General features: G+C 37.2%; 3 protein-coding genes across 3 annotated transcripts in view; 2 read left to right on the forward strand and 1 right to left on the reverse strand.

Annotated features, from left to right (window-relative positions):
• The window catches only part of castor1 (cytosolic arginine sensor for mTORC1 subunit 1), a 37,137-nt gene extending 34,651 nt beyond the window's left edge, over positions 1–2,486 (forward strand). The window contains exon 9 of the mRNA XM_034091906.2: positions 1,485–2,486. Within this exon, the coding sequence (XP_033947797.1) occupies positions 1,485–1,556 (72 nt within the window). The 3' untranslated portion in view covers positions 1,557–2,486. The remainder of the gene's footprint in view (positions 1–1,484) is intronic.
• Positions 2,487–8,057: 5,571 nt separating this feature from the next.
• LOC117452832 (uncharacterized) lies at positions 8,058–14,979 on the forward strand. Its single transcript, XM_034091617.2, has 3 exons — positions 8,058–8,328; positions 8,415–8,566; positions 13,685–14,979. Exons 1-3 carry the CDS (start codon positions 8,313–8,315, stop codon positions 14,162–14,164), a joined length of 648 nt encoding a protein of 215 aa, XP_033947508.1. The 5' UTR covers positions 8,058–8,312; the 3' UTR covers positions 14,165–14,979.
• Positions 14,980–15,372: 393 nt separating this feature from the next.
• On the reverse strand, positions 15,373–18,889 carry spring1 (SREBF pathway regulator in golgi 1). The gene is made up of 5 exons (XM_034090413.1): positions 18,171–18,889; positions 17,142–17,298; positions 16,886–17,037; positions 16,569–16,682; positions 15,373–15,888 (listed from the first exon to the last, which is right to left on the reverse strand). The coding sequence occupies exons 1-5, from the start codon at positions 18,264–18,266 to the stop codon at positions 15,805–15,807; spliced, it is 603 nt and encodes a 200-aa protein (XP_033946304.1). The 5' UTR covers positions 18,267–18,889; the 3' UTR covers positions 15,373–15,804.
• Between the last annotated feature and the right edge of the window lie 37 nt (positions 18,890–18,926).

Raw genomic sequence — 18,926 nt, forward strand, 5'->3', positions numbered from 1 at the left:
AAGTGATGTGTTATTTAAGTGATGTGCTATAATTACGCTTGCAATTGAAAAGCAAACATACTAAAACATTGCAAGTTGAAATAAAACGTTCACATGTGTTGCATTTTCAAAGCAACTACTCTTTAGTCTGTGATGATGGATAATAATATCTACCTGTTCTCTTTCACACCTCGCTCAGTATCTCAGGATGTGACCAATCATGAAAGCTCCAGAAACATCATTATGTTATTGGCAGTTTAGACAGGGACTCGTGTAACAAGATGATTGGTCGGTCTCCTCACAGAGGCCAGAGAACCGGGAAAACCCTGTTTTGCAAAAGAGGAAGAATACAATTAAAGGAACTCATATAGAAAGCTCTTGGTCACAAAGCTGACTATATTTCCTTCCCTGGAAGGTGTGTGCGGTATGATTCTACAGTAATGTTCAGTTAATTACTCACTGACAAATTCAATGTCATTTGATCTAAATAAAAATCTAGGGGAAATGTCAGTCAATGGCAAGGATTGCATGGTGTTGGCACTTGAAAGCAGTGACGTCAGACCCATATAAGGCCATCAGATGCCTTTTATTGACAGGAAAACAGGCAATTGGAAGAAACTCTGAAGGAGATGACAAAACATGTATCTTCTTCTGGGGTTGTTAGTACGGCCATAGTGAACTGGCAAGATATAAAAGCACTAATACACTTTTCACATATTTGATTGTATTTTTTTGGAATTTATTTTACACAACAAAGTTAATAAATGCATAGTGGCCAACAGAATGAATGTTCTAAATGGAGTTGCTGCTGATTATAGGCATGCTTGTTTTGGTTTTATGACCACTGTGTTTTTCTGGTTCACTCTCAAAGCTCTTATACTTTGTTCTAGATCAGGGGTCTCAAACTCAAGGCCCGGGGGCCAAATCCGGCCCGCGACTTCATTTCATGTGGCCCCGCAAGAGCTTGCAAAGAATATAATAAGTTTATTATACCGGTTACATGCCACTTTACAGAAGCAAGTTGCCCATAAACTACATGTCCCACAATGCATCTCGTTTTGTGACATGCGCACTGAAGAGACTTGTAATTATTTGCCCTGGACTTCTGCTTTCAGACGTAGTTAATTACTAAGTTATTATACTATCCGATAATAATCCAATTCAGAGGCAATAATGTAATATAATACATTATTTTATATTTATATTATATATTTATATCGTTGAGTGCAACCTTTATGCGAATGTGGCCCGTGATGCAATTGAGTTTGACACCCCTGTTCTAGATCCAACAAGCAGTAGTAAAAAAACCTGCTGTAAAAAATCTGTTATTTCTCTCACAAATATTCAAAAGTGAATGTCGGAATGAGTAAAAGTGTGTCTGCTGGATTTGTAAATAGGCAACGGTTTGTTCCCCATTACGAATGTTTAAAGTGAGAATATGTTGTGTGTACAGCGAAGGATACAAATCAACCAACATTGCTTTCATTTCCTCTGCCATTTTCTAGGTCCCAGAAGAGGACATAGTGAGCGTAACAGACATGCTCCAGCACCAGAGGAAAGACCCAGCAGCCAGTTGATCTCTGACGTCCCGTCTGAGCTGGATGACCCTCGCCTCTCACTCCAGCGGCCAATGGTGGCACTGCAGCAGGAGGAGAGGCTAACCCTGTGCCTAGACTAGCACTGCATCGCCAGCAGTATTAACGACTACGGACTTGCCATGCACACCAGAAGCGCTTCTCGATGGTGTGCACACAGTTTGTCTCCTCCTGTCTTACCTATAAGGCGGGGTGCACTGAATCCCAGGGGGCCCACAAGCTTGACACCTGCACATCAAAATGCACAATCACTCCAAACACAAACACACACACTCACACATTCAAATTCACAAGCACAAAGTCAGATGAGTGACCTTTTCTCTCTAATGCAGATATCTCTTGGTTTAGGTTGATTTTGTTATAATATTATTTAGCTGTAAAGCAGAACGCCGTCACATACATTTCACCAGTGCTATAAATGCACAACTTAGTCTTCCGGGCGATGTGTCTAAATAACATCTTAAACATTTAAAGCCATTCGCAAGAATTGCAATTATCCTTTTTGTGGAACTGAAAGTGTGAAGTTTAACATACTAGGCATTGTGAGAAAGTTCATCTTACAATACTTTTCAAGCAACAAAAGTGAGTCTTCAAACAGGACTCACTCGTTCTGGTCCGAGGCGAATGTGTAGGTAGTTCTTATATATTAAAACTACTACAAATGCTGTCAAGCAGGACAGAGGCTTGGTCGGTGTTTTTTTTTTTTTAAGAGGTCAGTGTTTCTTTACTTTAGTATTACCCTAGGTCAATAACACTATGTCTTATTTCTTTTTGTTATTTGCACAATAAACTTTTTATTTAGCTCACTCAGACATTTTCTTTGGTACAAGTTTTGTACAATTTGAAGTAAACGTATTCTGTAAACATTTGTAATTTTTGTGCTGCTTCATTCAATAAAGAGTATTGAAAATATTTACTCTTTGTTCACTTCTTGTCAAGAGTCAGTTCAACTCAGAGCACAACATGTTCCAACTAATAATGACTACCTCACTGACAGAGTATCCTTTAACATCGGTCATCCATCATGACTCAACTTAACCAGGGAGGTTTGAGCGGCATTCAAATCAACACCCTTAAAACTTTTTTAAACTTGTGTCCACTTGAAGTACAGTAATATTTTGATTATTTTTCACTCTTATATTAATCTCACAATTTCTTATGTTCTTTACCCCCTTTGCTCCATCACGACCCTAAGGGTTGGGAACAACAAACAAACAACTGTCATGAAATTATTTTAAAAAGGTGGTTTCTATATATGTGAGAAATTCTAGTAGACAGTGAAATGGTCTTAAATGTGATGAAAATATATTAAATATACCATTTTAAGCGTTTTAACTATTTATGGTTGTTAACCCTTTTTCCAGATATTATCTGAAGAGCTCATGATACATGTAATCAACACCTCTGCTTAATCTCAAGGACTAAAAAAAACCAGTCATAATTTAAAAAAATGTCATCATGGAAAAATGACATTCTTGCCGTGTGCGTGTGTGTGTGGGGTGGGTGGGTGTTGATGGCTGAGCTCTTATACTGTGTATATATAGGCCAGAAAAGTTGCTATTTTTACATGATTTGTTGTTTATCAAGTACTGCTGATTGAACCTCAACAACATCACTGACTGCTACAGTATGCATTTGAAATGCAATGGACTTCTCTGGCACTATGGTAAATATCTTAACAATAATATATACTACTACTAGTTTAAAAATCTAAGTTGTTATATCATGTATTTAATAATGCAGTTTATTATTTAGCTGCTAAGGTTACTTCTCCAAAAAGTAGAGCCTATCATAATGCTGACAAATCAGAAATAAAAGTTGTGTGAATGTGCAGGCCGAAAGACCATCATATTTGCAGGTTATAGGCCTATACAATATCGAAGGAAATACTTCAAGTGATGTGAAAGGATTTCCATTTGTACTCAGAATACAGAAGGGGCAAGCAAGGCTAGTCACAAGGCTGAGAGGCAATATTGGAAAATGTTGCTGATTTGTATTTACATGTGATAGAGCCCTTTCCTTTTTCCCCCCTTGTTTCACAACTAAAAAAAAAATAATCACGAGCGTATATTTGATTATTGTTTCTCACTTAATTTCAATCACATGTTATTTGTCTTTTTCCTTTCTTAACTATTTTGGCCAAATACAAAGAGAAATGGGAAGCAAATCATTTAACCCTATAATTTGTTACATTTTCATTAACCTGTATTCACATATTCTTTGATTAGCACTTGTCTTGATGCTCCTGGGACTTCAGTGGAGGCCAGTGATTTCTGCTCCGACTGACAGCGGCTGTGAATTAAACCGCACTAAGGATCTTACAGGCCTATTGAAACATGAAACAGATATACTACTGGAACAATATGTAAGTCCTTCCCTTTGATTTTGCCATGTTTTCATATTTTCCAGGCATGGTTTGTGATATATCTGTGTTAACGTGCAGACAAGTTCATTAGATCTAATGGGGGTTTGTCATGCTATCGCTGATGTGTTTGACAGGAAACCATCATAGTGCCTATTCCGCTTACTCATTGTACAGACGGTTGTAATCTTTAAGGTTTCGGTCTTAACTAATTTGGTTTAACATGTATTTACTATTGCAACAGAGTTGTACTAACGCTTGTGCAGCTGCGTTGTCATAAATACAACTAAATAACAGCTAGTTTGTGCAACTGCATAATAACTAAGCATGCCTGCTCCATCTTAATCCATTAGTCCAGTGGTGCTATATGTAAAAATACTAATACCACACTGTAAAAATACTCAATTTCAAGTAAAAGTTCTGCATCGAGAATGGTACTTAAGTATTTAAGAACGATGAGGGAAATGTACTTTTAGGACTAATAGTACTCATTGCAGAAAAAACTCTAAAAATATTTTAAAGCAAAAGCAGCAAATCTTCACATTTAACTGTGAATAATGTTTGAACAGAAAACGTCTTACAAAAATGTACGCCAATGTTGAACCACTCAGTTTATTAAATATAATGATGGATCGTTCAATCTATTCGAATAATCATGTTAACAGTTTGTCCGAAATATATTGTGTGTTAAAATCGAATCTATAATGTAAATAGTGAATAAATCAGTCAAATAGATTGGAGTAACATTTTAAAATTGGCTTCGAAAAATGTAGTAAAGTAGAAGTATGAAGTGTTATAAAATGAAAATATTCGGCTAAAGTAAATGTACCTCAAATGTGTACTTAAGTATAATACTTGAGGGAATGTACTTGCTTTCCACCACTGCAATAGTCCCTGTAATATTTGTATACACAAATATAGTTTTAATCGACTTATTGTAATGAGACACAGCACAATAATTCATTGCATTTCCTGTAACTGCTTCACAGGGAAAGCCACCCAGTGTTTCGCATGTTGAATATACAGTATTTTAGAGTTTTTGGTTTGAATTAGCAGTGACTTTAAGGTGAAGTCTGCAATTAGGGAAACAAGATTGGATTAGCGACGTGACACTTTTAATACGGCTCTGATATGGTGACAAGAGGTTGAAGTGTAAACAATTAGGCGGATATTAATGTGATAAAATGAAAAACAGAGATGCTTGATCCAACCACCTATACAGTATACTGTGGCGCCAATGAATCATGTACCATAAATAATATAAAAAACATGAAATGCTTAGAAAAAAACCTTACTTTCAGATACCATTAACAGCTAACACTAGCATTGTAACGTTACTGTCTCATAGATGTTCGGGTCTTTGTATTTATATGGTTGTTATCAATGTAAACAAAAATGCAGTCACTAATTATGTCTGAAATAATTGTAAAGAGATTGACATTTTGCAAAGAATTCAAATTGCTTAAACTTTTTTCATGTTCAATACCTTAATCCACTTGAAAAGTAACATGACTTTCACCGATACAATGAATTTATTTACATTACTTGTTTTTCTTTACAGTTAACATTTCATCATCTCGATAAGAATACAACCTCTGATGATTGTGATCCCGACTACAATATATCTGGAACCAGCGTTTCCGAGCGGATGCAGGACATTTACTCAAAGAATCTGCTTTTTCATTGGCACATTACCGAGGTAAGCGAATATCGGCATTTGGATCACCGGCTCAATGTCAAGGGAAAGCTCTCCCTCCTTTCAAATAGAATGAAGTATATTCTCAAAACCATGACCGCTTTGTCACCAACACCAGCCACTCCACAGTTGCCCAACACGCATAACTATCGGAAAAAAATATTTGGAAAGTGTGTCCTTGAAAACCTGAAGGCCTGGCTTACACAGGTGCCAAGGGTACTTGAAGAGGCAGTAGAGGAGTGTGACAGATAGACTGCATGAATGTACTCTTGAAATGAAAGGTCCACTATTATACTCTTTTAATATGTTATAGGTCTCAGATATATACAAACATGTCTCTGAAGTGTTTGGCTGGAAACACCAAACAGATCATGCATAGTAGCATTACCCATAATCCCCTCTGTTTCAGCCCTGCTTCAAAAGTGCTGATTCTCTGTCTGTAGCTTTAAAGCAAATGAGCTGCCACTCCCCACGCCCCTCTGAGAGATGACTGGTTTCAAAAACACAATTGTGCTCTAGGAGGAGATTCAGGTGATAAGATGGGGGGGGGGGGGGGGGTGGTATCTTGGTTGTTTAGGCTAATGGTTACACAAGCCAAAAAACATCATCACAAATTGGCCAAAATCTGATCAGAGCTTGTTTTTATATAGATGGATCGGGAAGAGAGAGAATGTTTTTTCCTGAAACTTTTTGAATCCCTTAGAGAAGGGACACATTTATGTATAAAACACATGAACAAGTTTATTTTGCATAAAAGGTGACCTTTAAAAGAATCTGATAAAATGGTGATAACAAATCCTCTTCTCTGGTTTATTACACCAAAAAACATGTTTAAATTGTCCTGAATATCTGCCTTGAAAACCCATTGAATGTGTGTTATGGTATTGTGTGGAGACTATGCTACCGCTTGCTTTAAATAATGTTTTTTGTCTGCTATTTATAGATTTTTTTAATTATGAATTTATGTGAAGTCTGGGTTATGGGCAGTTTGTTGTAGCTTAAAGGAGACATAACTAACTTGTTCAGGACAAAAACATTAGAGCACTTTGAGTTGTTACCAACACAGAAACTGACAAATTAGACGAAACTGTTTTGTATGTTTATTTGAAATGGGGATTATTCATATATTTTTGAAATATCTATTTATTTTCTTACATGGGTCCATTGAAATGTGAACTTGTCTTTTATTTATTTATTGGTAATTTATTATTTAACATACCAAAACTGTTGGTTTCTTTGTGTTATTTATTTCAACAATATGCTCACCTGCAGCAAATGGTACATTATAGTTAGGTGGTAAAGTATCCGGCCGCTTGCAGTGAGGCTACGAGCTTTATTTATCATTGTTATTTATTTTCCTTAAACTAAAGTCATTTTTTTTAATCAAACCTATATTATTTATCAGTATCACATGTTTATTTTTCGTTGTTGTTGTTGTTGTTGTTGTTGTTGTTGTTGTTGTTATTGTTAATAAAGGCCACTTTGTTGCACCACCTCCTGTTAACCATAACCTCAGTCTTTGTTGCTCTATTTGTAAGTTATTTTGTGCTTAATGAAAACCTCGGATGCCTTATTCATTGGACTCTGACTAAACCTAATAAAGCAATTTAGATTCTGTAATACTCTGTATAAGTGTGCTTTTTATTTGATTTGATAAAAGAGCTTAATGTTTTCATAACTGCAACAAAAAAAAAAACTTTTGGAGTTAATCTTTTATCAGCAATGTCCCTCAACGCAAAGGCATAATGTACTGAAAGGAGTGTGGTTAGCTCATATCTATGCACAGGAAGTATTGCATGAGAAGGATCAGAGATGGAATGAATCAATCATGACACAAATATATCATAATGAAAATATGTGATAACAGCTGACGTATATTGAAAAATGTGTCCGTCGGTGTTTACCCTGAAATGATGCACAATCCAATCCAATCCAACTTTATTTATAACCTTCAGACCAAAGTGCTGTACAGAGAGATAAGCTCACACAACATAATATAAATACATTTAAAATACAAGATACAACACAAAACAAACCAGAATAAACGTAATAATAAATAAAAAAATAACACTAATAACAGAAATGACCGGGTTGTTTATATTTAGTGTTAGGTTATGAGTACACATAATTCATTCTAAAAATACACTTATGAGTGTGGAGGAAAAATGTATTTGATAAAACTTTCACAAACCAAGGTCCTAATAATTATTTACTTACATTTGTACCAAGGAACAAACTAATCTTTCTCTTAAAGTTATTTGCAGAATGTTTATGTGCTGGAAAGTTACTCAAGAGTTTTGATCGAATGAGTCAACTTCTGTGACAGTTACAACTTTACATCATCTTCATCAGTGGTTTGCAGCATTTCCTTAAGTGGAAGTGACAAATAAGCGCCACGTAAGGTGATGACATGTCAAAGGAATTGATTGGACGCTTTACTTTTTCATCAAAGCATACGGCTCAGTTCGAGATAAGGGGGATTTTTTCTGTAGGACTGCTATCACACGCATCGAGCACTTTGAGTTTTGTTTACGCAAATGAAAAGGGCGCTTATAAATAAAATATATTATTATTATTATTATTATCTTTTTAGAGGTTCACAAATATATAAACACACCTGTCATTCTAAAGGACCCAGGAATCAGTCCCTGTCATTTTTGAGAACTTGAGCAAAGTCAGGATGAAATACAGAGCAGGTACAGTATGCCATGTTATTCACTTTACACATTCATTAATACATGTGTGCCTTTTAAAGATGTAACATGTTGTTTTTGATTTGCAGGTTTACGGTCTGTGGCATTCGTCTGGATGGGGGTTCTGATGCAAGGCTTGGATGCAGGACGTGCGCCAAAGAAGCACTCTGCTGTTTCATGCCGACCCAAAGAGCTGACGGCCCTCACCAAAACCCTGGTAGTAGCGAGCTTGAAATTGTTTGTAAGTAAAATAAATACTTCACTTCAGACATTTTGACATTTTGATTATTTATTTACTGCAGTTTTTCATGTAGTAGCCTGATACACTATTTACAGTTTGAAAGTGTTAAATGACATTTGGTGATGATTAATGGTTTTTGTGTTAAAACAGGACCGGTCACATTTGACCGTGAGCACCAAAGTAAGGGGGAAAACGAAGACAATAATAATAATAATAATAGATTTAATTTGTTAGCGCTTTTACAGGTGCTCAAAGACGCTTTACAGATATAGTGAAGGGAAAAGAAAAGGAAGGAACAACAAATAAATATATAGGAGGGTAGATGCTTAATCATTTATGGTCCATCCATCTATGTTTATAGATGTTTTGCAAAACATTTGCTATGATCAATACATTATTTTACAATACCCAAATGAATGATAAAATACCATAAAAAGCAACATATCCATGATATATAGGCTATTTATCATTTCATGTGTCTCTGATGGTGTGCAACAGTTTACAGTTGCACATCATTAAAAGAGGTTGTTTTAAAAGTGCTATCGCATATTCACTATTCACAAGCTAATGCAGAGCAATGTAAGCAAATTGTCACTTTCTGTTACAAACTTCATATGTCAAAGAGATGCATTATTCTAGAAAAACATATCATGCTACCGCTAGAATTACTTCTTTTCAACACGTTTTTGGTTTGCTTTAACGATAAAAGTAGTACAGATAAGCTATTGAAGTTGATTTGCAATTTGTTGGAATACAGTATAAATATAGTAGCTTGAATCTCAAAATTGTAATTTACAGTATACATTACTTGTACTTACTGACATTGTTGAATAAGCTCATAGGTGGGTGTCTGACCATTTTTGCGTTGCATATTTTACTGACTTGTAAGGGTGCAATCAGGGTGCAATGCATTCACACCTAATAGTCCGTTTTCAGGTGCGCACCAGACCACAGTTTGTTACATTGTTTCATTTTTCAGAAGGTTCGGTTTGCGTTCACATCGGTTCACACGGGCAAAACTCAAACGGACTATACATTTTAAACACAAGTCATGTGATCGGAAATGCTATTCAATCATTGGTCAGACATTAAGGGGGTAAACACGCAAATCCCGGCAATTTCTACCGGAGCCTCCGCCATGGAGCATCGGCACTTTCGGCAGGTTATTCTCATGCTGCTGTTAATCTGGAGATCAACAGACATATGATTATATAATCAGACAACGTCCGTTAAAAAACATTATAACACATATAATGAGAGACGTTCTGCAGTAAGGAGGGGCGTTTCACCGACGACAGGTGTTCTTACTTTTATGTAGCTGACGGAGATTTTCTACTTTACACGACACTGTTCAACACTTCATTCTGCTTCACTCTTTAACCAAACAACCGCGGATGTCTTGAAAGACTCTTTCGCTAAAGATTTTGAAGATATCCGCGTTCTTGTGACACGTAAATACTACGCTTCCTATGTTTTGGTGCGGACTGCGTTCACACCAGCAATGAACCGCTCCGAGACCACCTATTTTAGCGGACCAGAGTCCGGTTGTTTAGTTCACTTAAGAGGTCTCGGGCTGTGTTCACACCGACCCAAATGAACCGCACCAAGCGGCTAAACGCACCAGGGTTCGATTCAACCAGACTATACAAGGCAGGTGTGAACAGAGAGTAGTTACGTAGGAATAGTGAATAGACAACCCAGTCTCACAAAAAAACGTGTAATAACTACGTTGGTCCACAACGTAGGACGTAGTATTTCTACAAAAACGCCTCTGAAATTGTAAGATCCCTACGTTTTTTTTCACCATTCATTTCCAATGGCTGGCGTCTATGTCACGTGATCTTCAAATTTCTCCCTGCAGAAAAACAAAACATGGCCGAACTTCGTTTTATTCTCGGTGGAAAATGCTTATTTTAAAGTTAGTTTGGCCATTAAAATGCCTTTTGATGTCATTTGATGCGAGAAATATGAGTTGTTATTTCAGATTATGTGTGAAGTGGATGCACATGATCTTTAGTTTGCTAGTTATTACGAAGATTACTTCAGGAAATTGTGTCTATACAACGTTTTCATTGTCACCAAGGTGGTTGCTAGGTATGCTGCTATCGATATTATTTCTGTTATGTTGTGTAACTGTTTAATGGTGTTATCTTTATTGCTACCCCCTTCCCCGTCAATGTATAGTGTTGGTCCACAGCGCAAACGTATTAGTTTAACAAAATCCGCATCTAAAATTGTGGCATCGATACATTATTTTCCCCTGTGCAATTCTCCATTTACTCAACAATAACACATACATTAATTATTCTTGTGTTTATTTATTTGTTTGATTAATAAACACAAGTTGAAGTAAGTATTCTCCCCGCTTCGCTTGACAAACCCCGTGATAGTCCTCAAGCTCTGTGATTTGAGAGTGTGCCGAGCGTCGAACAGCACTTGAAATGGGATGGAACCACGGCAGACTGTCCAAAACTGGATTTGAACGGGTCCACCGCGTCCCCCCCTCCCCCACCCTGTCCACAGAACTCTATGGCACGTCTCTACTGGGAGTTGTAGTTTTAAAAGACGTTTTCATATTTCCCATAATAAGAAGTGGCCAGTATTAAACGGTGTACATCCCTGGAGGTTTAGGGGATAGGAAACACTCAAATGTAAAACATATAATTAATAAATGGGTGAAAATGGCTTGTGCCCATAATGGGCAGCATTACCCACATGCCAGCTAAGGTCAGAAGAGCTTTATTTAACAGCTGGTCTTATCTCTGTGACCCCTCCTGTTGTTAATTGATAACATTACATTACATTACATTAATTGATAAGCCTGAAACATGCACTTGTCAAGGTTCAGAGGCACATTTTGAAAATATGGCAGTAGCCATCGATCATCTTAAGATAAGATATACTTTATTGATCCCAAGTTGGAAACATTTGCGTTACATTAGCATGTGTAACAGTTGTAAATATTCAGTGGTGTTTATTTGTAAATCATTTAGTATAATCACACAAATTCTGTGTTTTATATTTAATAATTCTGTGTTCTTTATTTATTGATTGTTCAATACCTGACCAGATGAAAAACTGTGGTCGCAGGTTCCTCAACAGTGCATTACAAGACATCTATCAATATGTGTATATACCTCCACCATTAAACTGTCGTATTCTACACATTTCTTATACTATCTACATACATCTTATATAAGAGTATAATACATATGTATAATATCAGTTAAAATAAGTGCTTCAACATAGTTAACATTGCTGGAGGTATACACAAAGTTTTTCATTCATTGCATAACTACACCGTTTGTGTATATGATATGTCAATAAACCTTAGAACATCTTGAAATCTTGAAAGGGATGTGCAAAATAGTCATTATATACAGTCTTTAATTAACTATTAGTAGAGAATAACGAGTAATGAATACTTTATAGGGATCCTATTAATATCTAATAATAAAAATAATGAAATTCAATAACATTCTTTAACCACTAGGTGTCCCTTTATATCAGCTGTGCACCTTTATGGTGTAAATACAGCCTATCTACCAATTGGATCAAATATAAAAGTCAGCCGAATTAGTGTTGATACTGCAAGGAGACGTATTGTGTGAAAAGAAATGGAAGATGTTGTTTAATGGCTGATATATTTATGATCCATGTCACGTTTTCAGTGTTGGCGGCAGTTCCTTATGTTTGTCTAGAAGTCTTCTCATCAGGGCTCTATAAATAGAGAACTACGGCAGATATGTAATATTTAATGCAGCCGAACCGTGTATTACAATGCCGTTATGTGTTGACTTTCAAAGAGAAAAGCAAGCACACTCGGAATAAAGTTTCCGGTATTTGTTTATGACGATGTGATGAGATGTGAGACTGGAATTGCACAGGGGAAAATAACGTAGGCTATCTTTGCCACAATTTTAGATGCGGATTTTGTTAAACTAATACCTTTGCGCTGTGGACCAACACTATACATTGACGGGGAAGGGGGTAGCAATAAAGATTACACCATTAAACTGTTACACAATATAACAGAAATAATATCGCTAGCAGCGTCCCTAGCAACCACCTTGGTAACAATGAAAATGTATCGACACAATTTCCTGAAGTAATCTTCGTAATAACTAGCAAACTAAAGATCTTGTGCATCAACTGCACACATAATCTGAAATAACAACTCATATTTCTCGCATCAAATGACATCAAAACGCATTTTAATGGCCAAACTAACTTTAAAATAGGCATTTTACACCGAGAATAAAACGAAGTTCGGCCATGTTTTTTTTTTCTGCAGGGAGAAATGTGAAGATCACGTGACATAGACGCCAGCCATTGGAATGAATGGTGAAAAAAAACGTAGGTATCTTACAATTTCAGGGGCGTTTTTGTAGAAATACTACGTCCTACGTTGTGGACCAACGTAGTTATTATACGTTTTTTTTATGAGACTGGGTTGGAATAGACGGTCTTCCTGATTGAATTTACGCTGAGCTTCATTTCACACAATTATTTTGTACCTTTAGTTATTATGCAGATTTAGATGAATGATGTGAAATATAAACACTTAAATAAGACTTTAGTTAGTAAATTCACAAGCTAACCTGCAGTATACAAAGTCATTCAACTAGCTGCACGTGCATCTTTGATAACACTTTAATCATTATGATCAAAACATTGTATATTATTTTGAAATGGGCAAATCTGCATAGTGAGTAATTAATTTTGGTACTTTAATTATATGTCGATGCTAATACTTTTGTACTTTTACTTGTAACAAAGTATTCCTTCACTATCTGAGTACTTCTCCCACCTCCGCTAATAATACATCTGCGATAACATAGGTGCCATTACACAACTCTTGACATCTATTTCTGAATAATATGAATATAAAATAACTTTTCACTTTCAAAAGCATTTTGTTTAAATTTTGAAGACAATGTGCTTTAATTCACTTACGTTTTCTATTGCTTGAATTAGCATTTTGGAACTTCTTTTGGGGTGTAGTGTAGATCAATGCAGATACGTCTTGTTTTGGTGGAACATTGTGAAACAGTCACATTGTAGATAAGATTTTGTATGTGATGTTTCAATAACATTGCTGTTGGTCTTCTGTTCCAGGATAAAGATAATGGCGAGCCCCCGGGCACCTGGGCCCCTGGATTCCCTGAGCTCCAGGTGGAGAAAGACTCTCCCCCCCAGGGGTCAAAGGTCCAGTGCAGCCTCCTCTTCATGGCTCAAGGCCTGAAGAAAGTCCTGGAGGACCAGAGGGACGACCTCAACCCGAATAGTGTTGAACTTCACAAGAAGCTCGGAAGCACCATTTCCAACGTCAACCTGCTGGCAGCGTGTGCAAAGCATACCCTCGGAGGGGAGTGCTCCCTGAAGCCACCCCCGCCCCAAATGCCCAAGGATGCGTTTAAAAAGAAGCAGTGGAGTCACACTCTGCTGATGACGGCCAGGGCCTATCTGGACTGGCTGGAGCTTAAGTTTGGGCAACAGAGTTCAAAGGTCAAAGGGAAAAATAAGATTCAACATAAAGCTCTTCAGAAGAAGCCCACTCCTCAGAAGTACCTGGAGGGCAGCGGGTACCTCTTGTAATCTCTGTTGGTGATGCAGAAACAGTTACAGTCTATGGCAGCTTTTTATAATAGTTGAAATACTTTTTAATGTTTATTTGTAATGTAAACAACTTGTTTTTTTAATGCATTTGGGACATTTGAAATGTGCCACTTTTTATATTGAGTTTGAATTAATTAATACATTTAGTACAAATGTAGTATCAAAAATAATGATTAAATCACAGGTAGATCAAATAAAGTATTTTCCAAAATGTGAATTATGCTATGGAATTATGGCTTTGTTCAAATAAACTTGCTACTTCTCAGCAGCTGACATAATTCCCATGTGACTGTCATTAATCAACTTGCCAAAGAGGCAAATTAAAAGGGGCCTAATTCATTTCTTAATGACGACAGTTTGTTTTCTCAGCCTCCACAATGATTAATTGTTTTGCTCTGGCCGTCCATCCCTTGTGAGCAGGCCGAGTCGCCTGAGGTAGAGAGCGAAGCTGATAGGAACCACCTTCAGAGAGCACAACCCGTTTCCAATCACTGTATTGAAATGTGTGGACAGATGGACAGTGGGCAGTGGAGCAGATAAGTCTGTCAAACTCCCATCAAAGCAAAGCTACAGAACAACAACAGAGTAACAGAGATTGATGTGGGCTTCGCCATCCCCCGATTAAGACATCAATTAATATAGATTAAAATGTTCCAATGTTTAGTGGCTCTGAATGAGCTTCAAAACAGTCTTGATGCCGCAAGTTAACAACAAAATGTTTTAAACAAACAGCTTTTGAAATGGTTTTCCTTGTACGTATTTTCTGTTTGGCAAATTAAATGAGCACAAGTCTTGATCTCCAGCACTACATACTTTACAATGGTAATTAGTTTATGAATCACCCTATTTGATTAGATTCCTGTTTATGAAAATGTTGTGTTAATAACAGGCCATGTTCGCGTGGCCCCTTTTTCTTTGAGGCATCCAAGAAAATGTTTTCTTCAAGAGTATAAAGGTAACATGGGGTTATTTAGTAAATTGATTGCAAATGGTCATATTATGGGTGGAGAATTACTTTAAACTCATACATTGTCTTTGAGCCTTTGGTCGTTTCATTATAGTATATTCTTTATTTTGATAAAGTACTAACTCTAGGGAACTCTAGTATTGAACTGCTAATTGGACCAGTAACAGGAACATTCAAAATGCCACCATTTATAAAAAGCAGAACTTAGAACCCATTTCATTTCACAGTCACTTTTATTAAATAGCAGTTTCATATGCATGCACTACACACACAAGTAATGACACATTCTTTGCTGTTGTTATGATTCAACAAAACATGAACCAGATCTTACTTTTAAAAAATTAAAACTATTTAGATCACATGAACCGGTTTGAAGTGAATCCTGATGGAGGAGCTGCCTGCTACGTAGACCTGATGATCATCACGGATGAATGAATGAAGCATTCTATGCACTTATGAAGTGTAAATAATCAAATCACATACAGCATTTGTCCATTATGGGGTCGGTCTTGGAGGTTTCCATTTCTTTGTCCCAATAATGCAAAAATTGTCCAAGACGGCAGTTCATTTGCTGAGTCTCTTCTCCAAGCACCTTGGGCTGTCCAAACAGGGACGCTCTGAACTTGCTTAACTTGAGAAGGAAGTCAAATGCTCAGACAGGAAGGAGCTCTGGAGGACTCTCTCCGTAGCAGTACTTTGCTTGAGGGTTTCGATAAGTGTTCTCATGTTGAACACTCTAAATGAGAGGGAAAAAGATTAGACAGAATTCATTTCATATAATTATAAAGAAAAGTAGGGTTAAAATATTATATTTTTGATGAATCAGGAATTTCATAGATAACAACATTTATTAAGCTCGAGTAACGATAAAACCATGATTTGAGGAGTTTGTTTGATCCTCTTATCGAAAGAGATCGACAATAAAAATAAGAAAACGTTTACATTTAGATTTGGTAAGCAATTTATGTCAGGAAGAGCACATGTCAAGAGGGTTGAATGGATTTAAATGTGTGTTTTCTATCTCTTAAGAATCTATGTATGATATCAATCCAAAATAATAATATTTATAAAGAGGAAAATAAAAATGTATTTAAAATGTTGGTAAACCTCATGCAATGAATCATAGTTAAACATGTAGGAAAGTGTAGCGCATATCTTTGTTCTAGCTTTTACTGTCCCAAGAAAACCAATATACATTTAACAGTATTTGTTAAATGTTGACTTTACATATTGTGAAATGTTGACTTATCAATGCATCTGCAAAGGTTGTGTATCTGTGAGAAATGTTCACAAATTATGCTTAGTGTAAAAACAACTCAAATGGAAGATTTCAGACAAATGTCTGTGTTTCTATAAAGATAAGATTGTGCTCTGTCAGACTGCGACATTTTCATTGCTGTTGGTCTCATAACATACTTGTGAAGAGGTCCTGCACTTGGCCAGGCAAAGCTCGAAATGATCCTCCACGCCGGTGAAGAGATTCTGGAAACCTTCGGCTGCACGATTCAGGAAGCGCTCAAGGAGAGGTTGCTGAAGACGAGCACACAGATAAGAGGGTGAGAATGAGTCAAATCAGTTTAACCTGTTTCTGTCTTTGTTAGATATTGAGGGCTAAAGTATCTAAAAATGTGCACTTTATGATCAGGCAGACGTTTTGCAAGATGTAGCATTGGGACTTTTTTAAATGACAGTCATAACCCAGGCCCCTGAGCATCCTTGATGGGACAGGTTACCTTATCAGGCTGGAGGCAGCAAGACACGCAATACTCATAGACGCTACAGCAGCCGTTGGCCAGGCAGCTCTTACAGATGTACTGCCTGGAGCTGGGCGCATTGATGTTACAGCAGCCGTTCACTAGCAAGTCTATTCTCTCACAGACGTATCCTGTAAAACATATAGGATAAGCATAGATATTGATTAGAGAAAACGAAACGGTCTCGCAGAGCCGCGATGTTATCAGGTTTAGTGGTAGCTGCTGCATTACTCACCAAGTTCGTCTGTGAGCAGCGCCTTGCCCTGGATGGAGTTCCTGCACTGAGTGATCTGCCGGCTGCTGTTGCCCAGGTTAAAACGGACTTTCCATGGGATGCGATGGTCTGGATCTCTGACCTCTAAGAGCGTGCGGTCCCGAATGGTCCGCTCCTCCTGCAAAATACACACAGGGTCATGAAATGCCATTAAACACCAACTTAATACAGTTTGGAATAAGGGTCAGACAATATGATAAGATTTGAAGTGAGAAAATGAAGAGGACTAGAAATTCACATTTTTGGAAATAATGCTGCGGACATTAAAACTGTTGATTTTGACATGAATTGGAGTACTTCAAATGTCTCTAAATTCATTTATTCATTGAAAAGAAGAAGATCCCACATGTTAGACAGTGTCTTAAGCAGCAGACTTTTGCCTCAATAAGTTGACTTAAAGTCGGAAATGTAAGACTTATATTAGATAGAACTGAGTCAATAGAGAATCAAAACCGAGATAATATAATCTCTTAATCTTTAAGCAAACTAGTTACTAGTTACAACTTGTCAACTTGTGGCTGTTTACAAAAAAAAAACTGTGATAGTAAACTGAATATCTTTTGGTTTTATATTATTGATCAGACAAAACGATTTACTTAAATATGTTTTAGGGGCTGTATAAAATGTAATGTCAACAGTTCATGAGGTAAAGCAGATTGTCCTCTCCTATCCAGTGTCCTTGTGTCACTCAATATTAAGTATATAAAGCCATTGAGACAATACAATTATATATTAAGCAGGACTAATTTAAGGCAATATAGCATGTACAGGATGACTGCACCAATGTGCAAGAGCACCTTGATCTTTCAGGAGACTTCTTCTATTGTGCAAAAGAAGAAGGACACCTCCATCTGGATATTTCATCAACAAATCACATGTACCCCTGGGTACATGTGATTTGTTGATGAAACACTACATGTTGACACTACACCAACACTAAAGCTAATTGGTCCTGACCAATTAGCTTTAGTGTTGGTGTAGTGTCTGTACCTGTTTGAGAGTGCTGGTGAGAAAGTAGATGAGAGACAGTCCGAAGACTACTCCCAGCACCCATCGCTTCCTCAGTAGCCGCCGTAGCACCATCATAGCATGGCTTTCTTAGGGGGGAGTCCGGTGACAGTCCAAATCATCAACCCTCCTGGGGCATCAACTCCCTGACTGACGTTTTTTCTCAGGAATATGTAACGATGTGTGCATACGTGATGAAACTCGCTCAAACACTGTATAACCGAGCAAAACTGTATCTGTTTACTGACGTTTTTTAGCTTTATCAGACAGCAAATGTGATAAATACACCAAGAGGAAAGTCGTTTTATTGTTAGTGTCAAGAAGCGTTAGCTAACCCATGTTGCAGGCTTAGCGATAATTACACTACACGGGCAATGGCTGTAAATAGGAAATATGCTCGAACACAGCTAAAACAGTCAACTGTTGGACATGCAGGCAAGTTAACGGTGTTTCATCATTAAAGCCTTCTTTGTTAGTCTGCTAGCTAGCTGCTGTTAGCACTAGCTTTCTGTCCTGGATAAGCCAGGCACTGCTGATAAAAACAAATACTAATACGCTTTTATGCAGCCTAGTGACGCAGTTTCCCCTCCTTTGAAGAAAACACTTCTGTAATGTCCAACATTACTTCAAACAAGCACCAACGGTGATGTTTATCGAGCAGAATCTGACAACCACCATCTGCAAAACAAATTTCCAATGCGGATGTGGTGTGGTTGGTATGAGGACGCTGATTGGGTA

Source organism: Pseudochaenichthys georgianus, chromosome 9 (assembly GCF_902827115.2).
Source record: "Pseudochaenichthys georgianus chromosome 9, fPseGeo1.2, whole genome shotgun sequence".
Taxonomy (NCBI): Eukaryota; Metazoa; Chordata; class Actinopteri; order Perciformes; family Channichthyidae; genus Pseudochaenichthys; species Pseudochaenichthys georgianus.

Coding starts and splice junctions, on each gene's coding strand:
- LOC117452832 (XM_034091617.2), top strand. Junction 8,567..13,684: donor TAGCGAGCTTGAAATTGTTT/GTAAGTAAAATA, acceptor CTTCTGTTCCAG/GATAAAGATAATGGCGAGCC.
- spring1 (XM_034090413.1), bottom strand. CDS start 18,266: ATGATGGTGCTACGGCGGCTACTGAGGAAGCGATGGGTGCTGGGAGTA. Junction 17,299..18,170: donor TCACCAGCACTCTCAAACAG/GTACAGACACTA, acceptor TGTATTTTGCAG/GAGGAGCGGACCATTCGGGA. Junction 16,683..16,885: donor GCTGCCTCCAGCCTGATAAG/GTAACCTGTCCC, acceptor GCTCGTCTTCAG/CAACCTCTCCTTGAGCGCTT.